Source organism: Anomaloglossus baeobatrachus, chromosome 4, assembly GCF_048569485.1.
Source record: "Anomaloglossus baeobatrachus isolate aAnoBae1 chromosome 4, aAnoBae1.hap1, whole genome shotgun sequence".
In the NCBI taxonomy this organism is placed as follows: Eukaryota; Metazoa; Chordata; class Amphibia; order Anura; family Aromobatidae; genus Anomaloglossus; species Anomaloglossus baeobatrachus.
In genome coordinates this window covers 707,028,363-707,052,765 of record NC_134356.1, presented here as the reverse complement: position 1 = coordinate 707,052,765, position 24,403 = coordinate 707,028,363, and the positions used below count along the sequence as shown (strand labels likewise).

At 53.5% G+C, this 24,403-nt stretch overlaps 1 protein-coding gene across 1 annotated transcript; it reads left to right on the top strand.

Annotated features, from left to right (window-relative positions):
• The first annotated feature begins 1,950 nt into the window (after positions 1–1,950).
• On the top strand, positions 1,951–24,154 carry YBX2 (Y-box binding protein 2). The gene is made up of 10 exons (XM_075344170.1): positions 1,951–2,104; positions 21,251–21,314; positions 21,383–21,416; positions 21,745–21,834; positions 21,964–22,257; positions 22,573–22,667; positions 23,182–23,347; positions 23,452–23,556; positions 23,811–23,879; positions 23,995–24,154. The coding sequence occupies exons 1-9, from the start codon at positions 1,951–1,953 to the stop codon at positions 23,856–23,858; spliced, it is 1,050 nt and encodes a 349-aa protein (XP_075200285.1). The 3' UTR covers positions 23,859–23,879; positions 23,995–24,154.
• The last annotated feature ends 249 nt before the right edge of the window (positions 24,155–24,403 follow it).

The following is a 24,403-nucleotide window of genomic DNA, read 5'->3' as shown; positions in this document are numbered from 1 at the left end:
GTCCCACTGTATGTCTGGATAGTTGAAATCCCCCATAATAAGAACCCGATTATTATTATTAGCTGCCTTTTCAATTTGTTCCAGCATTTCACCCTCTATTTGTTCAGGTATGTTAGGAAGCTTTTATAGCAAACTCCAATTAGCATTTTTCCATTATTCCCCTCCCCATGTACATTTATCCATACTAACTCTACATTGTTGCTGTTCCCCCCAATGTCATCATTCAACACAGGTTTTAGGTTAGATTTGATAAATATACACACCCCACCACCTTTTTTGTCTTTCCTGTCCCTCCTGAATGTACTATAACCCTGTATGTTTGTCACCCAGTCATGGCTTTCATCCAGCCAGGTTTCCGTAATGCCCACCACATCATAATCCATGGTTGACATAAGAGTCTCCAATTCATTCATTTTGTTTGCAAGACTTCTTGCATTTGCCAGTAGACATTTAATCCTATTAACACCTTTATTACTCCTATAGATCTATTCCTATATATTAGTCATTACACACTGAGGGATTTATTCCTATATATTATATAGTCATTACACACAGAGGGATCTATTCCTATATATTATATAGTATTTCTTTCACGTGTTTTTCTGGTAATGTTGATGATTATGGCTTACAGCCAATGAAAAACCAACTCATCTGAGAAAATTAGAATATTATATAAGACAAACTGAAGAAATGTTACTCAGAAATGTTGGCGCCTCCTAAAAAGTCTGTACAGAAAATGCCTCAATACCTGGTCAAGGCTCTTTTTGCATGAATTCCTGTATCAGTGTGGCAATGTGGCATGGAGGCGAGCGGCCTGTGGCACTGATGACTGAGGTGTTATGGAAGCCCAGGTTGCTTTGATAGCCGCCTTCAACTCGTCTGCATTGTTGGCTCTGGTGTCTCCCATAGATTCTCTATAGGGTTTAGGTCCGACGAGTGGCCAATCAAGTAGTAATACTGTGGTTAGCAAACCAGGTATTGGTGCTTTTGGCAGTGTGGACAGGGGCCAAGTCCTGCTGGAAAATGACATTTCAATCTTCAAAAAGCTTGTCTGCAGAGAAAAGCATAAAAAGTGCTGTAAAATGTCCTTGTAGACGGCTGCGCTGACTTTGGTTTTGATAAAAACCCAGTGGAGCTACACCAGCAGATGACATGGCTCCACAAACCATCACTGATTGTGGAAACTTCACACTGGACCACTGAGAACAGTCCAGTGTTTCTTTTTTTTTTTTTTTTTTCCCCTTTCACCACAACCGCGCCACCAGAGATGTCTGTCCACCCATCTTTAGGACAGGGAACCCACTGAAATAAAAGGGCAGCACCTCTCCACTGCATCAATTTGGTTTCCTGTCCCAGGATGGGAGACCCAGACGTGTCCTGCTGGGGCAAGAGCCCCTGCAGTTGAATACACCGGTCTAGCATGGTACCGGGTCTCTATCCTGTTGGGGCTGCATCCTGCTGGTGCGGGAGTCCCTGCTCTTGAATACACTAGTCTAGCACGTTACCGGGTTTGTGTCCTGCTTGGCACAGTTTTGGTCGTCCCTGCCATTGTACAAGCCATTCTACACTTTCTGGGTCTGTCCTGCTCTGCACCTTAGGGCTGTCCCAGAGATGGTATACGCTGGTCAATGGTTTCCGGGTCTGTATCCCGTGGGTCACTCCCGGCAGTGGTATATGTGGGTGTGTGTCAAGCAGAGGGCCGGTAGCTACTGTAGTTATGCTGGTCACTTACCGGGTCGGGGTTCTGGACTGGATTCCCAGGATGGAACACGCTGGGGTGCATGTCATTGACGTCGCTGCTGAGTTCCGGGTTCCTGGCCAGATGTGACATCAAACCGGAAGCCGCTTTTGCGCATGTGCAGGGGCTGGCAAGATGGCGCTGCCAATCGCTATGGCATGGAATAAAGGACTCATGGTAGCAGCGTTCATTGCTTCTAGACGACTGTTAACATGGAGGATACCCAGGAGCTTCCTCAGCAGCTGCCGGCACCATTCAAGGTGAGAGTGAAGGGAGCCACTCTAGCGGTACTCGGCGATCCAAAGATTCCCGTAGAAGTCCTCAATCTGCTTCTCACAAGCACACAGTACAGTCTGTCCTCAGGTGGTAAGTGACTTCTTGTCGGTGTTTCTTACTAGAGTTCATGGTGTCCCTCTGTCCCTTAGGATAAACCAAGGAAGCAAATGTAGAAGCTCAATAATAATGTCCCTTGTGTCCCAGGGCCCCATTTACCTTCAGGATCAGACAAATTCAGGCCTGTATACAAAAAGCGATAGTCAAGGAAGCCCCTGACTTCGGCGGTAATCTTTCGGGAGGTGATCCGGGCAGAAATTAGGAATGCCTTAAGTGGTTTTTCTCAGCCCAGAAATCCCCCAGCAGGATGAAGGTTCAAACATGAGTCCAGTGGCTCCTAGTCTTCTGATTTCCAGTCCGCTTCTGCCCCATCTTCCTCGGATGATGAACTTGAGGGCAGGCCATGTTTTCCTACGGTTGTAGTTTAACCGGCAGGTTAAAGCAGTCAGCGCTACCATGGGTATGGTAGATGATAAAGGCCCCGGACTCCCTGGAAGATCTGATGTTCAGTGGCCTGAAGCAGAAGCACTCTTTTCCGGTCTATAATAGAGTAACACAATTAGTGTTAGAATAGTGGGAGCAGCCTGACAAACCTGTCCGCTCATCCTCCTTTCGGAAACAATACCCCTTTCAAGAACAGGACTCCTCCCTTTGGGATCGTTGCCCCAAAATTGATGTTGCAGTATCTAAGACAGTTAAAAGATCAGCCTTCCCATTTGAAGATGTTGGTACTCTAATGGATCTCCTTGATAGAAAAGCCAATACCTACTTCAGATCGGCCTGGAAGACTTCAGCAGGAGCCCTTAGACCCTCGGTGGCAGGAACCTCTGTGGCTAGATCATTAATGGTATGGAAGCAACAAGTAGAGGACTGGTTGAGAGCAGATGTTCCTCGTGACCAGTTGATGCCTTTTCCCAGGTGAAGGGCACTACAGCCTTTCTGGCAGATGCTTCAGCAGACACCTTATGGCTCAGAAAAAGTGGCTGCATTGTCCAACTCTGCTAGGAGTTGAAATGTTGGCCAGGGGATTCAAAATCTAAATGCAGATTATGTGCTGTGCCGTGTGGAGATTTCCTTTTTGGTAAGCCTCTGGATGATATCCTTGAAAAAGCAGGGGTTAAGAGGCTTTCCCACTTTTCCCTCGGCTTCCTTTAGGACCACTGTGAATGTCATCTGAGTGGGTGCTGGTGTGGAGCTCCCTTCTGGTGGCCAGGAATGGTAATTAAGCGGAGTCTGAACCTGTGACTCACAGGTGATGGTGTTAATTAGGAATCCAGGAAGTCGTATTTCAGATCAGCCTAATGTATTTAAAGCATTTTTATTGTGAATACATTTTCCAGTTTGGGTCTCCCTCTTGTGGTCAGTGCTGGTGGTGCAGTTGATATGTGGAATGAGAGCCACACACCTGTGGAGGACTGGCAATCAGGTATTTCTGATTGGACTATATAACTGAGCAGTTTTCTCCTGTTACTTGCCGGTGGTCAATGTCTCCTGTTAAAGACATTCTGTAACCAGCTCTGCTCATTACCAGAACTACTCTCAGATAAGTGGTCTTTGTACCTCTGCTTATTGTTTTCCACTTTCTTGTCTTAGGATTTTTATTCATCAGGCGTTTGGTATTTTTTGCAGGTTTTTTTGCTGGCTGAAATCAGTTTCTTTTCCTGTCCTGTTGTATCTAGTAAGTCTGCCTCACCTTTCCTAATCTATACTTTCTATCTGTGTACTGTTTTCTTACATCAGTTGTTGCATGTTGGGGGCTTGCTATTTCTTTGGGGACTGCTCCAAGGCAAGTTAGGATTCCTCATTTCTATCTTTGAGGTGTGGCAAGTTTCTCCAGCAGTGACTAGGTGTCTAGGTGTTAGGAACATCCCACTGCTACTTCAAGTGTTGTCCGATAGGGGATTGCGGTCAGCTTAGTTTCAAACTACTCTTGTGGTTTTGTTTTTTCCTGATTAATGGAATTTTTTGTGATTGTCCACGGATACCAGTTTCTTCAAAAGGAAAAGATACCCAAAGCGAAAGAATGTGTCACCACAGGAGAAGTGGACAGATGGTAAGACGGCGGTCGGGGTTCATGTTTGGACTTCCCCAGGGAGGTAAGAAGCCTACCTAGTGAGTCTATTCTCCAGGTGGGAGGTAGGCTATCCTCCTTTTTGCCAGCCAGGCAGGACATTTCTTCCAGCTCCTGGATCCTTGGGATTGTTGAATCTGGTCTCTAGCTTCAATTTTCTACGACCTCTAAGGGGGCGCTAATTGTTATATCGCTGGCCTTACAGCAAGAAGTAGAGTATCTCGTCCTCAAGTCAGTCTTGGTCGTAGTCTCCAAAGGAGAAGGCCAAGGATTTTATTCCCTGCTGTTTCTAGTGTGCAAGCTAGACGGGTCATTCAGGACAATTATACATTTGAAAAGGCTAAAAGAGTATCTCATCCCTCACCACTTCAAGATGAAATCAGTGGATCGGCTGTAAAACTCCTCTTCCCAGGATGTTTTATGGTGGTTTAGACCTCAGAAGCACATACTAGATCACATACCAATCCACCCGTCTCACCAGAGGTTTTTGAGGGTTGCCATACTTATCAACGGGCAGATACGGCATTTCCAATTCAGAGCTCTTCCTTTTGGCTTGGCTATGGCTCCCAGAGTGTTTACGAAGGTGGTGGCAGAAGTAATGGCACATATTCGAGAGAGGGAGATCCTAATAGTGCCGTATTGGGACCATTTTCTCAGTGGCCACATAAGAGACTCACTTCAAGGCTCAGGTTGTTAGTCATTTCCATCCTTCAGGATCTAGGGTGGATTGTAAACTTCGACAAGTCAAGACTGCATCTTCTCACCCGGTAGTTCTTTCTGGGCCTGATCCTGGACTCTCTCCCAACGGTGCATTCTGCCCCAAGAGTAGGTGACAGCAAAAGTGTTCACAGCAATCTCTACTCCAGTCCTGACCCTCCGGAAAGCCATATAATTGTTTGGATCTCTAGTGGCCTGCATTCCAGCTGGTCCCTGGGCACAAGTGCATACACTGGCACTTCAGGAGGAGGTCTTGCTAGCGCACCAACGGTTACAAGGGTGTTTGGACCGACACATGACACTTTCTTCTCTGGTCTGTCGCTCTCTCTCCGTTGGTAGCTACAGGACCGGAATTTATTGGTCGGCGTTTCGGATGATATTACAACTCATGTCAGCGCACTCGGCTGGGGGCTCACCTGCTGAGTCACATAGCTCAAGGGGGGAGGATTCCCTTAGAAAGCCAGGGTTCTTCCAACTTCAGGGAACTGTGGGCTATAAAGAAAGCTCTTCATGCTTTTCTTCCTCTTCTAGCAGGTCGCCATCTATGGCTTCTGTCAGACAACAGGGTAGCTGTGTTCTACATCAATCACCAGGTGGGTACATGGTCACCCAACCTCATGCGGCAGGCCCATCACATATTCCTTTCTCTCCTTTTCATTGGGGGACACAGACAGTGGGTATTATGATGTCTCCAGGGAGGCGTGACACTAAATTTGCAAAAGTGTTAGCTCCTCCCCCCACAGAATATACTCTAGCTAGGCAGGAAACTAGCTAGAAAAAACTGAGTGTCAGCAGGGAGGCTGACATGTCTGGCCTGAGCTCTACCAGGTGCCTTAGGCCAGCTTATTTTGTTTTTATTTTTTCTTAATCTTTCTATTTTTGATTATGGGGCAATACCGGGGTTCCTTGCCACCCTCGTTCCCCCGCGTACGGGCAGAGGAAACCTGGCGTGCACAAGCCGTCAGTCTTCCCTCGCGCCCAAGTGGTCGGATCTGCGTACCCCTCCAGGCTCCCTGGAAGCACCTCACACAAAGGTAGCTCCAGAGGGCTAAGCAGAGCTGAGTACCTGCTAGCCTTGAGCCGAAGATGCGTCCCTGAAATCCCCGCATCACCGGACGGACGCGTCTTCAGACGGAGCCAGGAGCAGGTAGGGATGTCCCCTGCATCCAAACCACCGCCTGAAAAGGCGCCGGTGGGGCGATGCAGGCCGTGATCCCGGGGAGCCTCATTAATTTAGCCCCTGGCGTCGGCCTGCATTCTAGCTACGCCCCCTCTCACTGCTCTGGAGGCCGCTCCCTCAGTCGCAGCGGCTCTCCTTCTGATTGGCCGTCACGTTAGTCCCAGCCCTGGGACCAATCAGCCTCCGGGGGCCGTCTCTCCCCTCCATGCTGCCAGGAACGCTGGATGCCATTTTCCACATGGGGAGCAGACACAGGTGAGATTGCCTCTTTGGCTCTGCACTTTTGCAGCACTATATATCGCTCTGCTCAGCGGTATATCGCTGTCTCTCTAGCGATGTGTGCCTGCTGGCTAGCGGTGTATATCAGCTATTAGCGGTATATACTGGCTCTGCCTGCAGGTATATGCCGACTGTTTGACAGTATATGCCATTTTACTACGGTATATACCGGCTGTGCATAGCAGTCACTTTATAATACTGCTAGTGGCTCCTCACTCATAACTCTACCCCTATAGAGCTGTAGAACTCCATTGCTGAAATGCGTAACCGCAAGGGTGATAAACCTTCCCAGGCGTCCTCTACTGACCTGTACTATGGCTGTACCACCTGTGGACGCTCTTTTTCTAATGGCCGAAGCTGTCCACTATGCCGGGGCTGCGATGCTTCTACTACAGTGTCACAACAGACCCCGTTGCCGGACCAGGATGCCGTGCAGTCTTTGGATTCTGCACCGGCCAGGCAGCACCCCCGTCTGATGACGTAATGCCTGCATGGGCTCTTCTAATGTCTAAAAGGTTAGATGACCTTGCCACTCAGATATCCCAGCCGTCCTCGGGCTCCCACAGCCTTCCCCCGGCCCAGCTCCCTCAGAGGAGCCCACCTGCTTCATCTGGTCCTCTTCCCCAGAACGTAAAAAGGCTGTTTCCAAAAGGCGCCATTGCGACCTCTACGCATCATCCGGCTCGGACGATGATCAGTCGGACCGAGGTTCTGTGACCTTTAGTAGTCACGATTCTCAAGACTCTGACTCTGATTCAGATGTCCCTTCTGAGTCTAGGCATATAGAAGACACATTAATTTCGGCTGTCAATCACTCTGTCGATCTATGATCAGCCTCCTGACCCGACTTCTCAGTCGGCAATCAAGCGGGCCAAGAAGCCTCCTAAATACTTTGCTCAGGATCAGTTTTTTCGGCAAATTATATCTAAACGGTGGGATCACCCTGATAGAAGGTTTAATAAAAAACCCTTCTCATTCGCTTATCCCTTTCCCTCTGAAATGGTTAAGCCCTGGTCAGTACCCCCTGTTGTGGATCCGCCAGTATCCAGACTGGCTAAACACATGGTCATGTCTGTTTCAGACAACACGTCTCTCGTAATCGTCCGACCGCGCAGTTGATGCTGCGGTCAAATCTATTTTCCAGGCTTCGGGCTCCTCTTCGCCCCCTGTTTGCCTTAACATGGGTCGCGAGAGCTATGGGGGTGTGGAGCAAGAACCTACGCAGGATGCTTTGCTCTTGTAATATTCCCCCAGCGGCTTTTGAGATCCTTGATTTGTTCTCTCTAGCCTCTAAATTTTCTTCACGACTCCCTAGATGCAGCTAGTTTGTCAGCCCTATCGGCAGCCAATGCTGTCTTGGCCCGCATAGTCCTTTTGGCTAAAAATATGGAATGCGGACAGTGCCTCCAAGAAATCCCTGTCCATACTCCTCTTCCATGGCCTGCATCTGTTTGGAGAATCCTTGGACAAACTCATATCTGAGACGACGGGTGGTAAAAGTACCATTCTACCTCAAAAGCGGCCTGTATCCAGGAATTTTAAAAAAATCTCCTTGGCGCAGGCAGTCCTTTCGGCCTGCCCCCCAAAAACCATCAGCCCAAGGATCGTCCCAATGCTCAGATCGAGGATCCGGTCCCTCGAGGGGCTCTTCTTGGCGTTCCCACTCCAAGCAACCTAAACCCAAAGGACCTCGCTCTGTACAGGCCCCCTCAGCATGACGCCAGGTATCCCTCAGATCCGGTTCCTGTGGGAGGGTGGCTTCTGCTTTTTCGGGATATCTGGCAAGACCACACTCACGATGCTTGGGTTCGAGAAATTGTCACCTCAGGTTACAAGATCTATTTCCATTCCCTGCCGGCCAACAGGTTTCTGCGTTCTCGTCTTCCAAAGTCCAAAGCTCAAAGCCAGGCCTTATTTCAGGCCATAGCCTCTTTACAGAAATCAAACGTCATCATTCCAATGCCCCTGGAACAGCGCGGCAAAGGTTTCTATTCAAACCTTTTTGTCGTTCTCAAAAAAGGGCGGACAGAGCCATATCTTGGACCTCAAACGGTTGAACAAATTCGTACAGATTCGAACTTTCCTAATGGAATCATTAAGAGCTGTGCTAGCCGCCATGAAACCTGGAGAATTCCTAGCTTCCATAGACAGACATTCAAGATGCTTATTTACACATTCCCATGTGTCTCTCATCAACTGTTCCTTCGTTTTGCCGTAGGACAGTCATTTCCAATTCAGGGCCCTCCCCTTTGGGCTGGCAACTGCGCCTCGGGTCTTCACAAAGGTCATGGCGGCAGTAATGTCCATTTTACACCCTATTTGGACGACCTACTTGTCAAGGGGAGCTCTTTTTAAAGTTTGCTCAGAAAGCGTGCAGATTTGCCTAGACACGCTATCAAGGCTAGGGTGGCTTATCAACTTCAAGTCATCCCTCATTCCTAATCAGCGCATCACCTTTTTAGGTATGCTGATAGACACGGCTCAGTCCCGGGTTTTTCTTCCAGAAGACAAGGTCTTCCCTGATTTGGGCTGCCCAATCCCTCTGCTCTCGCCGTTACACATCCCTTCGGAATGGAATGAGTGTTAGGCAAGATAGTGGCGGTCATAGAAGCCGTGTCCTTTGCCCAATTCCATCTGCTCCCTCTACAACTGGATCTTTATCCTCCTGGGACAAGAATCCAGCTTCCCTAGACCGGTCAGTCCGCCTATATCGGTCTGCGCTCAGCTCCCTCGTCTGGTGGACTCAAGCCTCATCCCTATCTCAAGGGAAGTCCTTCCGCCCGGTCCACTGACAAATAGTCACAACAGATGCCAGCCTGATAGGCTGGGGGGTGGTGTTTCTCCACCACACTGTTCACGGACGCTGGTCTCCTTCCGAGCGCTCCCAGCACATCAATGTTCTGGAGATCAGAGCCATATTTTTGGCCCTTCAGAATTTTCAACCCTTACTATTGGGCCTCCCTGTTCGGCTCCAGTCAGACAATGCCACGACCGTGGCTTACATCAACAGTCAGGGAGGAACTCTCAGCAAGGCAGCGATGAAGGAAGTATCCTGGATTCTTCTTTAGGCAGAGAAGCACATCTCCATTATTTCAGCTGTCCATATCCCAGGGGTAGACATCTGGGCCGCAGACTCTCAGGCAAGGTCTAGCGGCAGGGGAATGGTCCCCTCCACGACGAAGTGTTCCATCAGATCACTCTTTGTTGGGGACTCCCAGATGTGGACCTAATGGCGTCTCGGATGAATGCCAAAATACGTCCCTTCATATCCCGGTCGAGAAGCCCGCTAGCGATCGGCTCCGACACTCTAGTCTTTCCGTGGGCGCAGTTCTCAAGAAAATCAAAGTGGAGGGAATCCCGGTGATCCTCGTGGCCCAGGAGAGCCTGGTACCTAGAGCTTCTCAAACTGCTCGGCGACACTCCCTGGCGTCTTCCCGACCGCCCGTAACTTCTGTCGCAAGGTCCAATATTCCACCAGAATACAGCACAGCTGCATTTGACGGCCTGGCGCTTGAATCCTTGATTCTAGCCAAATCAGGTCTTTCTTCTAAGGTAGTTCATACCATGCTTAATGCTCGGAAGCCCTCCTCCGCCAGTATCTACCACAGGACCTGGAAGACCTATCTTTCCTGGTGTGACCGTCATAATCGGTCGCCCCTTACCTTTTCAATCCCTAATATTCTTGCCTTTCTGCAAGACTTTCTGGACTCGGGACTAGCTTTCAGTACCCTTAAAGGACAAGTTTCTGCCTTGTCAATATTTTTCCAGAAGCAGCTGGCTTCTCGCCCTCCTTTCTTCAAGGAGTAGCGCATTTGGTCCCTCCTTATCGCCACCCCTAAGATCACTGGGATCTGAATCTGGTTCTCGGAGCTCTTCAGCTTCCTCCCTTCGAACCTCTGAGAGAAATCCCTCCAACGATTGTCCTGGAAGATTGCCTTTTTGGTCACCATTACCTCTATCAGGCGAGTGTCCGAACTAGCGGCTCTTTCCTGTCGCTCACCTTACCTGATTTTCCATCATAAGGTGGTCCTTCGGCCTTCCCCCGCTTTTCTCCTGAAAGTCGTATCATCTTTCCACTTAAACGAGGACATTGTGTTGCCGTCATTCTGCCTGGTCCACTCTTTTGAAAAAGCCCTTCACACTCTAGATCTCGTCAGGGCTCTGCGGATCTACATGTCCAGAACAGCGCCGTTGCGCAAGTCCGATGCCCTCTTCGTCCTCTCAGAAGGACACAAAGAGCAATCGGGCTTCTAAATCCACGATTTCTCGATGGATTAGGACTGCCATCTGTGAGGCTTACAGAACACGAGGTGTTGTTCCTCCTCAATCTGTGCGGGCCCACTCTATGCAAGCAGTGGGTGCTTCCTGGGCTATCCGCCATCAGGCTTCGGCGGCCCAACTTTGCAAGGCCGCTACCTGGTCCAGTGTGCACACGTTTACAAAATTCTACAGAGTGCATACGCATGCTTCTGCTGATGCTACTCTTGGAAGAAAAGTCCTTCAGGCAGCAGTGGCCCATTTATAAGTTGCCACTGCTCTGTTCTTTGACAGTGTTTTGATGTGTGCACTGCAGTTGCAGTTGTTAATCAGCTCTTAGTCTGATGTTATACACTGTTAATAGTTCAGCTCCCACCCAGGGACTGCTTTGGGACATCCCAATGTCTGTGTCCCCCAATGAAAAGACGAGAAAGGAAATAACATTTTTGTGTACTCACCGTAAAATGTCTTTCTTGGAGTCTTTCATTGGGGGACACAGCTCCCACCCTTGTGGTTTTGGTTGTCCTTCTCCTGCTTTTACACCAAACTGAGCTACGGTAGTTTCCTGCCTAGCTAAGGTATATGCTGTGGGGGCGAGGAGCTAACACTTTTGCAAATCTAGTGTCACGCCTCCCCTGGAGACACCATAATACCCATGGTCTGTGTCCCCCAATGAAAGGCTCCAAGGAAGACATTTTACGGGGAGTACACAAAAATGTCATTTTTCCCTGGCTCAAGTCCACTTATTGCTCACAGCTCTAAACATCAGGGGGTTGGACAATGTGGTGGCAGGTTTCCTGAGTTGCAGTTGCATCTGTCAAGAGTGGTGTCTCCACAAAGGTCTTAAGGAGCATAGTACACCTTTTGGGGGTGTCCTGGTGTTGGATCTGTTTGCTACCAGATTCAACAGGAAAGTGACCAGGTTTTGCTCCCTGAATCCCAACGACAGGCCTTGGGCAATAGATGCCTTTCAAATTCCATGGTCTTCAGGTCTCCTCTACGCCTTCCCTCCATTAATCTTAGTTCCAGCAGTATTACGGAAAGTCAGATGATGGGGCTCATATCATCCTAATCGCCCCCATTTGACCCAGGACATTGTGGTTCTATTGGCCCAAGAGACTGTCCGTGGCAGATCCTTGTATCCTTCCAAAGAGACCAGATCTTCTCTCCCAGGGCCCTCTTCTTCATCCTCAGGTTTCAGGCCTCCATTTGATGGCCTGGAATTTGAGAGGAGACTGTTAACCTTCGTCAAGCTGCATAATTTTACAGCGTTAACCGCGACCCCTTATCTCGGAAGGGGGTGGAGATATTTTATTGAAATTTGGCCAATATATTCTGGACCAAAACTGCAGAGATGTCACAATTTCAGCCCTCTATGGCTTTTGGAAAAAAAATGTATTGCAATTTTAAAACTGAATAGTTACAATTGTACCTTTTCAGCCGGACAAAGGTTAAAGAATCGGGGGTTTTCCGTGAACCTAGTTTCCACTCTTAAGTAGCAGGAAACTATCTGCCACCAGGACTTATACCAGGGTATGGAAGAAATTTCTGTACTCTACAGGTTGTTGCCCAGGTACATATGATACTAGAGTTTCTTCAGGGCGGTCTGGATTTTGGATTGTTGGTCAGTACTTTAAAAGTGCAGGTGTCAGCCTTAGGGGCGCTTTACGATTACAATATCACAGGTAATAGATGGGTGAAGAGATTAATTTCTTCCTGTCAGGGGGGACACCTGTCCCTTGGGTTTTTTTTTTTCCCCCTCTTGGGATCTAAATTTGGTGTTAGATTCTTTGATGGGGCACCATTTGAGCCAATCGCTCACTCTTCAGTTCGGCTCCTAATGTCGCGGGCGGAGGAGGGGACGCTGCGCTCTCCCACTGCTCGGGTCCGGCCACGGCTGCTGCGGCTGCTCGGTGGTGGTTCGAGTGGTGGGCCGGATCCCGGGGACTCGAGCGGCGCTCCTCGCCCGTGAGTGAAAAGGGTAGGGATTGGATATTGTCCGTGACGCCACCCACGGTTGTGGTGATATTGGTGACACCACCGCTGCTCTGGACGGGGATCCCAGGAGCGATGACAGGGAGCAGCCTGGATGTTCTCCCCTCCGTGGGTAGGTGGTTGGTTGGCCCGGTGATGGGGTAGGGATGGATGGCAGGCGGGTTACGGGGCCTCGCGGTGCAGGGTCGCGGGGGCAGCGCTGTGCCGCACGGCACGGTGGTACTCACTCAGCCAATGATGAGGACACAGTTCTCGGTAAAACACACGGCTGGATGGACGGGTCCCACAGACGGCTGTGGTGTTTTCTCCCGGCAGGTTGATGCTGACTGCCTTTCCCTGCACCTGTGTACTGTAAACGGTTCCAATGGGTTCCCACCGGTAACCCGCTCCCCAGCTTGGATGGGTGCTGAAGGAGCCCCTTTTTCCCGCAGGCTCTGGCCCTGGGAACTTTAGCCTTGGCGGTGACTGTGTTTCCCTCTCTCGGTTGGACGGTTGCCTTCTGTCGGGACTTGGCTGCTTGGGAAACCCAGGAGGTTCCCTTCGCTAACGGATTTGGCAAATTCACGGTGACTCCTAGCCTTGCCGGGGTCTGCAAACCCCTGTCAGATGGTGCTGACTTCTTTGTGTACCGCCGGGCCACCGCCCGTCCGTACCGGTCCTGTACCGCCGGGCCACCGCCCGTCCGTACCGGTCCTGTACCGCCGGGCCACCGCCCGTCCGTACCGGTCCTGTACCGCCGGGCCACCGCCCGTCCGTACCGGTCCTGTACCGCCGGGCCACCGCCCGTCCGTACCGGTCCGGTACCGCCGGGCCACCGCCCGTCCGTACCGGTCCGGTACCGCCGGGCCACCGCCCGTCCGTACCGGTCCGGTACCGCCGGGCCACCGCCCGTCCGTACCGGTCCGGTACCGCCGGGCCACCGCCCGTCCGTACCGGTCCGGTACCGCCGGGCCACCGCCCGTCCGTACCGGTCCGGTACCGCCGGGCCACCGCCCGTCCGTACCGGTCCGGTACCGCCGGGCCACCGCCCGTCCGTACCGGTCCGGTACCGCCGGGCCACCGCCCGTCCGTACCGGTCCGGTACCGCCGGGCCACAGCCCGTCCGTACCGGTCCGGTACCGCCGGGCCACCGCCCGTCCGTACCGGTCCGGTACCGCCGGGCCACAGCCCGTCCGGTACCGCCGGGCCACCGCCCGTCCGGTACCGCCGGGCCACAGCCCGTCCGTACCGGTCCGGTACCGCCGGGCCACCGCCCGTCCGGTACCGCCGGGCCACAGCCCGCCCGTCCGGTACCGCCGGGCCACAGCCCGTCCGTACCGGTCCGGTACCGCCGGGCCACAGCCCGTCCGTACCGGTCCGGTACCCGCCGGGCCACCGCCCGTCCGGTACCGCCGGGCCACCGCCCGTCCGGTACCGCCGGGCCACCGCCCGTCCGGTACCGCCGGGCCACCGCCCGTCCGGTACCGCCGGGCCACCGCCCGTCCGGTACCGCCGGGCCACCGCCCGTCCGGTACCGCCGGGCCACCGCCCGTCCGGTACCGCCGGGCCACCGCCCGTCCGGTACCCGCCGGGCCACCGCCCGTCCGGTACCGCCGGGCCACCGCCCGTCCGTACCGGTCCGGTACCGCCGGGCCACCGCCCGTCCGGTACCGCCGGGCCACCGCCCGTCCGGTACCGCCGGGCCACCGCCCGTCCGGTACCGGTCCGGTACCGCCGGGCCACCGCCCGTCCGGTACCGGTCCGGTACCGCCGGGCCACCGCCCGTCCGTACCGGTCCGGTACCGCCGGGCCACCGCCCGTCCGTACCGGTCCGGTACCGCCGGGCCACCGCCCGTCCGGTACCGCCGGGCCACCGCCCGTCCGGTACCCGCCGGGCCACCGCCCGTCCGGTACCGCCGGGCCACCGCCCGTCCGGTACCGCCGGGCCACCGCCCGTCCGGTACCGCCGGGCCACCGCCCGTCCGGTACCGCCGGGCCACCGCCCGTCCGGTACCGGTCCGGTACCGCCGGGCCACCGCCCCGTCCGGTACCGCCGGGCCACAGCCCGTCCGTACCGGTCCGGTACCGCCGGGCCACAGCCCGTCCGTACCGGTCCGGTACCGCCGGGCCACCGCCGGTCCGGTACCGCCGGGCCACCGCCCGTCCGGTACCGCCGGGCCACCGCCCGTCCGGTACCGCCGGGCCACCGCCCCGTCCGGTACCGCCGGGCCACCGCCCGTCCGGTACCGGTCCGGTACCGCCGGGCCACCGCCCGTCCGGTACCGGTCCGGTACCGCCGGGCCACCGCCCGTCCGGTACCGGTCCGGTACCGCCGGGCCACCGCCCGTCCGGTACCGGTCCGGTACCGCCGGGCCACCGCCCGTCCGGTACCGGTCCGGTACCGCCGGGCCACCGCCCGTCCGGTACCGGTCCGGTACCGCCGGGCCACCGCCCGTCCGGTACCGGTCCGGTACCGCCGGGCCACCGCCCGTCCGGTACCGGTCCGGTACCGCCGGGCCACCGCCCGTCCGGTACCGGTCCGGTACCGCCGGGCCACCGCCCGTCCGGTACCGGTCCGGTACCGCCGGGCCACCGCCCGTCCGGTACCGGTCCGGTACCGCCGGGCCACCGCCCGTCCGGTACCGGTCCGGTACCGCCGGGCCACCGCCCGTCCGGTACCGGTCCGGTACCGCCGGGCCACCGCCCGTCCGGTACCGGTCCGGTACCGCCGGGCCACCGCCCGTCCGGTACCGGTCCGGTACCGCCGGGCCACCGCCCGTCCGGTACCGGTCCGGTACCGCCGGGCCACCGCCCGTCCGGTACCGGTCCGGTACCGCCGGGCCACCGCCCGTCCGGTACCGGTCCGGTACCGCCGGGCCACCGCCCGTCCGGTACCGGTCCGGTACCGCCGGGCCACCGCCCGTCCGGTACCGGTCCGGTACCGCCCGGGCCACCGCCCGTCCGGTACCGCCGGGCCACCGCCCGTCCGGTACCGGTCCGGTACCGCCGGGCCACCGCCCGTCCGGTACCGCCGGGCCACCGCCCGTCCGGTACCGGTCCGGTACCGGCCGGGCCACCGCCCGTCCGGTACCGGTCCGGTACCGCCGGGCCACCGCCCGTCCGGTACCGGTCCGGTACCGCCGGGCCACCGCCCGTCCGGTACCGGTCCGGTACCGCCGGGCCACCGCCCGTCCGGTACCGGTCCGGTACCGCCGGGCCACCGCCCGTCCGTACCGGTCCGGTACCGCCGGGCCACCGCCCGTCCGGTACCGCCGGGCCACCGCCCGTCCGGTACCGCCGGGCCACCGCCCGTCCGGTACCGCCGGGCCACCGCCCGTCCGGTACCGCCGGGCCACCGCCCGTCCGGTACCGGTCCGGTACCGCCGGGCCACCCGCCCGTCCGGTACCGGTCCGGTACCGCCGGGCCACCGCCCGTCCGGTACCGGTCCGGTACCGCCGGGCCACCGCCCGTCCGGTACCGGTCCGGTACCGCCGGGCCACCCGCCCGTCCGGTACCGGTCCGGTACCGCCGGGCCACCGCCCGTCCGGTACCGGTCCGGTACCGCCGGGCCACCGCCCGTCCACGATCCTTACGGTAAACTCCGATAGGCCACTCCTGCAGACTGTCACCACCGTCTGCCAACCTTGCTGATCCGTCCGGGCCACACACCCGGACCAACTTCAGGCTGCTTAACTGCCACTTTCCTTCCTCTCACTTTCACTTCCAAAACTCATCTGCCTGCTTTTCCCGCCTCCAGGACTGTGAACTCCTCGGTGGGCGGGGCCAACCGCCTGGCCCACCCCCCTGGTTTGAACATCAACCCCTGGAGGAAGGCAACAAGGGTTTTGTCTGACTTAGGTGTGCCTGACCGGGAGTGTGGGGGTGTGTAGGTGTTCTCTGTGGCCCCTGGCTTGTCCAGGGCGCCACACTAACACTTAAAGTGGCTCTCCTTATTGCACTGACCTCGGCCCAGAGGGTTAGTGACCATCAAGCTCTCTCAATCAACCCTCCATATACTCAGATTAATGATGATAGGGTCATCCTTCGTACAAACCCTGCCTTTCTGCAGAAGGTGGCGGTTACTTTTCACCGTTCTTAGGAGATTGTCCTTCCCTCCTGTCTTTTTCCCCAAAATTCTGAGGAAAGGTTTTATTCTTTAGATGTTAAAAGGCCCCTTCAGTATCTAGAGGTTATGGAACCTTGGACAAGTCAGGCGTTTTGTTTTCATAGGTCTATTCTGCGTTCAAGAGGTCTATTGCGAGATGGGTCAAGGAGGCCATTAAAGAAGCATATGTAGCTCAGGGTAGACCAGTGCCACCGGGTGTTACAGCTCATTTTACCAGATCCGTGTCAACCTCCTTGGCTGAATGTGTGGATGTGCCTCAGGGACAGATTTGTAAGCGCTGTCGTAGTGAAGGGAAAAAATCATGATTACTTACCGGTGTCATGATGTATTTTACCTTCTCACTGTATTTGCTAGAAGTCCAGGGCTTATCTAGGGAGTCGGCATTGGCAACCCGATACAGAAGTCAATTTTCTCTGAATTCTTTCTCCGTTCTCCCCTAGCTGCCCTATTTCAGCTCGGGCTCTAAAACTAGCAAGGGTGGGGTCTCTCTACTTCTTGTCTAAACTGAACTTTATCCCAAGTAACATTCATATTATCCCCACAAGAAGAATCACTCACCGGCTGTAATGGCAGTTCTGGTGGCCTCATTTCCATGGATGGGTTGTACACGTCCACATGGGCTGCTCTCTTGGCTTCACTTCTGGTTACCGCACCGACAAAGTGGCAATGAAGATTCCCCACATCATTTCCTAGAAGAACGTCTGCAGGGAGGCCGCTCATCACACCGACCACACATTGTTTTGCCCCAAAGCCCATAATCCAGGGTCACACTCGCTCTTGGAATATATCTCTGGGTACCTCCTGCCAGTTCAATGGCAATTCCTGGTCCCTTTTGAATTGCTTGTGGTTGAATTACTCGAGGATCGGCTATGGTGAGGAAAGCCCCAGTGTCACGGAAGCCAACAACTTTTTGGCCATCCAGCACGGCCTCCTGTAGATGTTTGTCCTGAAGATCAGAAGAACAGGTGGCTGGAGCTCGCACCCCATAGACTCCGGGTAGGGGAGCCAGGATATCTGAGTCACGTGGCAAGTCATCAGGCACAGAATCCAGCTCTTCTCCTGGTGAAGGTGTCTGTAGATAATGAACAGGCAAAGGCGGTCTGTAGCTGTTCTGTCTCCGAACACCTGGACATTGGAATTGCATGTGCCCAGGCTGCCCACACCCATAACATCTGCGCTCTGGGATTCTTCCTCCACGTCGTATTCCCAAAGGTGGAGCATGAGTAATGCGAGGCACAGTCACACGAAGGTCCCCATGAGTTGACGGTCTAGGGTGATGGTGAACATTGGGGCCAGAAGGACCAGGGGCCGCCAGCGTTGGGGGGCTGGTGGTTTTTTTTCTCACTGAGTAGTAGTTTTTTCCACTGAGGCTTGATGGTGAGAGCCTCATCAGCTAGAGCTGCAGCTTCCTCCACAGTGGCTGGTCTCCTTTCACGCACCCATTCCCGGATCTCAGCGGGGCACTTGAAGTAAAACTGCTCTTTTAGGAGGACCTGGAGGACGGTCTCCAAGGTTAAGGCCTCCTCTGCCTCCAGCCAACGATGCCACAGATGTTTGAGTTTGTGGGCATACATCTTGAAGGACACTTCCTCATCACATGCTAAAGTACGGAACTGAGTCCTGTAAGTGTCTGGCGTTACAGCATAATGTTCTAGAATAGTCTGTTTAATATCCGCATACTCACAGTTCCACCGAGGGTCCATAGCTCTATAGGCTGCAGCAGCTCCCCCCTCTAAGAGCCCAACCAGATGCCGGACGCGCTCCCTTTCTGGGACTTCCATTAATCGACACTGATGCTCAAAGTCCTGGAAGAAGCCCTCAATGTCACCAGCAGCCTCATTAAACTGCTTGAAGTCTTTGCGGGACACCCTGGGAAGTTCCCTCATGATGGGTGCTGGGGTTACAGTCTGTCTGGAACCTCTCGCGGCTTCCACAGCGAGCTGCTTATCCAGCAATGCCATCTCCTCCATCCTGCGCTCCTTCTCTTTAGCTCCACGCATGACCTCCATCTTATATTCTATGGTGGTCTCCTCTCCCAGCAAGGCCATCTCCTCCTCGTAGCGCACACAACCCATTGACTTTTTTGGGTATTTACCTCCGGCTCCCATCTTCGCTCTCCTTGCTGTGGAAATTGTTCCTCGGTGCCATCTTGCAGGCAAGCGTTTTCCAACGCCTCAATTAGTTGCTCCTTAGAGTCCTTTGTAGCAGACACCTAATTCACAGGCCTTTGTAGGATCACCACAGTCCAGGTCCTGTATCCCTGAGGTTCTGGTTTCAGACGTTGATTGGCCGTTGTCTTCCATTTCTTCTGCTCTGCTCCCGCCGCTGCTACCAGTTTGTGACGGGGTATGCAACAGAGCAGTGAGGGACGCCAGGCCAAGGAACAATCCAAAGGGCTTTATTGGAACTACAAAGAATAAGCAGCAAACATAAATATAAATCCTTCAAATCTGCAAGGAGTCCACAACAGAAAGAACAAAAGATCCAGGGGCACCGCCTGGTATTCCGATGCCAGGGGAATTAGGGCAATGGTCCTTTATATGAGTTCCTTGAGTCCAACAGGTGAACAACAAAACACAATCCCACGTGGCCGCGGATCTCCAGTCTGTAACAGTCCACACACACACAGACCCCAGGATCCAGCCTCAGCTATGGATCCTAGTCCTTCTCCAGCTGAGCTCCAACTAACTGAACTAACATGTTCTTCTCTCCTGGGATCAGCCCCTTAGGTGGGCACACCTCCCCCTGGCCATTTGATGCATGTATGGACTTTAGACTGCTGGCTCTGTTCTGTTTACCAAGTTGTAGATTGGAGAAGTCCCATGCTGAGAAGAACTATATATGTATATATGTATATGCATATATATGCATATATATGCATATGCATATATATGCATATGCATATAAATGCAACCCCCACCAAACTGCTGAAGCCTGATTGCAATATGATCCAGGCTGGGGGGAAAGTATGGTCACTTACATCCCAAGACATAGTATTACAGCAAATACAGTGAGAAGGTAAAATAAATCATGACAACTGGTAATGTTTTTTTTCCAGAGCCATAACCGCGCCACTGCTTCCCACCTTATTTTCCTTTTCAATCACTTATTTGCCTTAGTTAGTTGGTCTTGGTCCTTTGGTGTTGGTAAACTAATATTGTTTTTTCTGATACTCCTCTCTGTGCCCTGTTACCTGATGCGGTGGAGAGGTTTTTATTTTAGTTAATTTTCTGTCCTAAAGATGGGTTGAACTAGATGGACTTAGAGTCTCCCTTCAACCTTAAAAACTATGATACTATGATACTATGATACTATGATACTATGATACTATGATACTATGATACTATGATACCTCTCTGGTGGCTCTGGAAAACAATTACTGGTAAGTAATCATGATTTTTTTTTTTCCCTGGCTCGGGTAAGACATTTCTGTCGTCTATTGGTCTTGAGTGGTGACACAAGGAATGAAGCCCATGTCCTGGACACGTCTGTGTGTGGTGGCTCTTGTATCAGTGATTCCAGCAGCGTCCACTCCTGTGAATCTCCCCCACATTTGTGAATGGCCTTTTCTTAACCATCCTATGAAGGCTGCGGTTATCCCGGTTGCTTGTGCACCTTTTTTTTACCACTTTTTCCTTCCACTCATTCCATTAATATGCTTGGATACAGCAGTCTGTGAGCAGCCAGCTTCTTTATCAATGACCTTTTGTGGCTTACCCTCCTTGTGGAGTAGCTCAATAACTGTCTTCTGGACATCTATCAAGTTAGCAGTCTTCCCCATTATTGTGTAGCCTACTGAACCAGACTAAGGGGCCATTTTAAATGCTTAGGAAGCCTTTGAAGGTATTTTGTGGTAATTATTCTAATTTTGAGATAATGACTTGGGTTTTCATTGGCTGTAAACCATAATCGTGATCAGCAATAAACATGTGAAATAGATTGCTCTGTGTGTAATGAGTCTATATAATATATAGGAATAGATATCGTCCCCCACCCCGTGTAATGACCATATAATATGCCTTTCCCTTTTTGTATGGAGTTACTGAAATAACTGATATTTTAATTTATTGGGAAGCACTTGTATGTAGTGGGATATGCAGTGTATACATACACCTACTATATGTATGCACTGTGTATCCCCCTAGATACACCTACTATATATCTGTATACACCACAGCCCCTATGTACCCCTCTATCTGTATACACTGCGTATCCTCCTATAGACACCTATTATATATCTCAGGGTTCCCCAACTCCAGTCCTCGAGGGCCTCCAACAGTGCATGTTTTCAGGATTTCCTTAGCATTGCATGGGTGTTGGAATCATCAACTGTGCAGGTGATTAAATTATCACATGTGCAATACTAAGGAAATCCTGAAAACATGCACTGCTGGTGGCCCTCGAGGACTGGAATTGGGGACCCATGCCTACTATATATCTGTATATACTGCATATTCCCAGTGTACACCGCCTACATATTGCTGCGGTTTTCATTTTTGCCACTTTGCGTGTGGCTCTCATGTTTCGGGCTTGTATCTTGTTCACCATTTCTGATTCCTTGTGTTTTTCTGCAGCGACCCAGGTACAGGGAACAGTGAAATGGTTTAATGTCCGCAACGGATACGGTTTCATCAACAGGTCAGTCATTGTGTGTAGTGCTTTGTGTACTGCCGCTCTACGAGTACTGACAGTGTGTCTCTCCACAGGAATGACACAAAGGACGACGTGTTTGTCCACCAGGTAACAAGCTTTGTGTGTGTACTATGGGTTAGCTTGTGAGCGAGGGCAAGGAGGACGACTGTGTGTGTGTGTGTGTGTGTGTGTGTGTGTGTGTGTGTGTGTGTGTGTGCAGGGGCAAGGATGACTGTGTGTACGTACTATGGGTTAGCGTGTGTACGTACTATGGGTTAGCAAGCGTGTGCAGGGGCAAGGATGACTACTGTGTGTGTACGTACTATGGGTTAGCAAGCGTGTGCTATGGGTTAGCTGGAAAGTGTGGCGGGGGGGAGGAGGAGGACGTGTGTGTCCGTGTGTGTCCGTCCCCGGTTGATTGAACTTCTCTTTTCAGACGGCAATAAAGAGGAACAATCCACGCAAATTCCTTCGCAGCGTTGGCGATGGGGAGACTGTGGAATTTGATGTAGTGGAAGGGGAAAAGGTTTGTGAGTGGTGATGTCAGACGTGTGCCCCCCGTCTGTAATCTTGGGGGTCACCGTGCACTGTACCCTGTACATCCAGGGGTTTTTCCATGTAGGAACAGGTTAATAATCCGCATTTGTGCCTGCAGGGTGCTGAGGCTGCCAACGTCACTGGTCCTGGTGGGGTAGCTGTTAAAGGAAGCAGATTTGCCCCCAATAGGCGTCGTTTTCGCCGGCGATTTTACCGTCCCAGGGGAGATAACACTACGGAGTCTAGTGGAGACGCGGTGAGCCCCGAGCAAGTGAGTGAAGGTGAACGAGGTGAAGATGGCTCTCCCCAGCAGAGGCCCCCAATACGCCGGCGACCACCACCTCCATTCTTCTACAGGCAACGCTTCGGGAGGGGTCCAAGGCCGGCAGCTCAGCGGGATCCCGGGGCAGTGGTGAGTTGTAACCTTTTTAATCACCGTTATTGTTGTTAGTGTAGGGGTCTATGGGCCCCTGATTTCTGTTGAGATGACGCCCAGTATCTTCTTTGGTAACCACTCTGGGCCTCTTATCTAGACTTTCTAATATAAATCTGTTACCCGTAGCAACCAGTCACCGGCTCGTGGGGGGCTCATTGTCCGTGGCTTCCAGGCCTGGGTTACTGACTATCCAGCCTTTATCGGGAGGCTTCATGGTGGTGCCCTGCACTGCTCATAGTCTTCCTCGTGCTGCTGCTCAGTGTAATGATCATGTTCACGGTTCTGTTGTAGAATAACGAGGCCAAAGAGCCAACATCAGACACTCCCCAAAATGGAGAGGAGCAGCAGAGACCCCCTCTTCGCAGATTCCGGCCCAGATTCCGCAGGTGAGACTGGTCAGGAGCCTTGTCTGACAGCATCTGCTGAACAGACCTGCCCCATACGAGGAGCCACAGTCGTCCTCACTGGGAGGTAATGTTACTGGAATGGTTACCCTATTCCGAGGCTAGAAGACTGCAGCCCCCATATCTGTGCCTCTTCATCCAGTGCTCCTTTTCCCTGCCCCTTTGTAGTACCTGCTGGCTGAGTGGTGAATCCTGGCTGTAGTCTTCAGGGCTTGGAGCAGCTTCATATCTGCACTGCATTGTCTGCCCTCCAAGATCACGGCTTTCCTCCCTCTCCACACTAAGATCATGGCGGTGATGCTGGGATGTAACAAGGCTGGGTGTTCTGTCACTAACTTTTTGGGCCATCTGATTTATTGCTGGTGCCACACGTCTCATATTGGCTGGTATATCTGAGCGGCGCTGTGGCTCCTCAGGGGCCCCAGTGAAGATGTAGCCACATTGTACACCATCCCCAGGAGATGAGCAGTCACGGTTCAGTTCACTATCTCTACAGACCTTACCGCCCACGGCCTCCACCACAGGCTACAGAGGGAGGAGATGGTGAAAGCAGAGCGGCGTCTGATGAAGCCCCACGTCCAGAGCCTCAGCGACAGCGCAGCCGCCCATACTTCCAACGACGCAGGAGGCAAGCAGCAGCCCCGGGACAAACTGCTGTGCAGGTGAGACCACGAGGTGGAGAGATCGACCTGCTGACATGGCTGTGGTGCGGCTGCGTGTTGGGGCCGCTTGTGGCTGCGATGTGACTTGTGCTTTACTCTTGTAGGGGAATGGTAAGCACCTGGCTGAGCCCTCACAGGGCTCCACCGCAGAAGACATGTCCAGTAAATCATCAGACGCTCCTGCTGAGGCCGGTGAAGCCCGTGTTCTGGTAAGGGTCAGGTATCACAGGGCGTCAGACCTGGTGCGGTTACTGTCTGGCCCTCTGGATGGAGAGGAGGGCTGTGACTTAGCTGACTGGCACCAGTAGTGGCACGACTAACCTCAGAGTGCCCATCGCCTCTGTCACTGACTGCTGGACTGAGTGGCTCGGCCTGGCTCCAATACTGTACGGAGTGCAGAGGGGGCTGGCCTGGAACTCTTATCTGTAGTGGCTGTATCCAGATACATTCTCCTCTGTTACAGGTGTCTGCTCCAAGCCCTGCTCTGAAGGAAGTCCCAGCGGTGGAGTGACACTGCCTCGCTTATCGGTACCTCTTCCAGTGGACATCGTGTGTGTGTGTGTGTGTGTGTGTGTGCGCGCGCCATCACTCCTGGGTGGCACTTTTCTCTAGGCCTTCACTGACCACTGTTTTTGTCCTGCAGGTACCAGGGAGACTTCTTCCATCTGAAGAAACATGGACACTGGGCTCACGGTGACACGGCGTGACAATGTGGCTGACTCAGCCCCCAGCACAGAGTTTGGGACTTGTATTCACTTGTTTGGGTTTTCTTTGTTGCACTCACTTGTGTGCTAGTAAAGATGGAAGAGCCGATCACTTGTGTCTTGTGCTTCTGTGTTCATTGGTGGGGCCATGGGGTGACATTAAGGGGTCTCCTTCTCCAGGTAATGTGGTGGTATGTGCCACATCTGCTTCATGTCCTGCTATTTGCCATCAATCTGCCAGGCTGAAGGGAGAATGTCTCAGCTGCACAAGAGGTGGCCACCTAACGGTCACATGTGAGGCCTCACTTGCAGATAGACGTACAGCAATTGCTCCTATGCGGTCTCCAGCCAT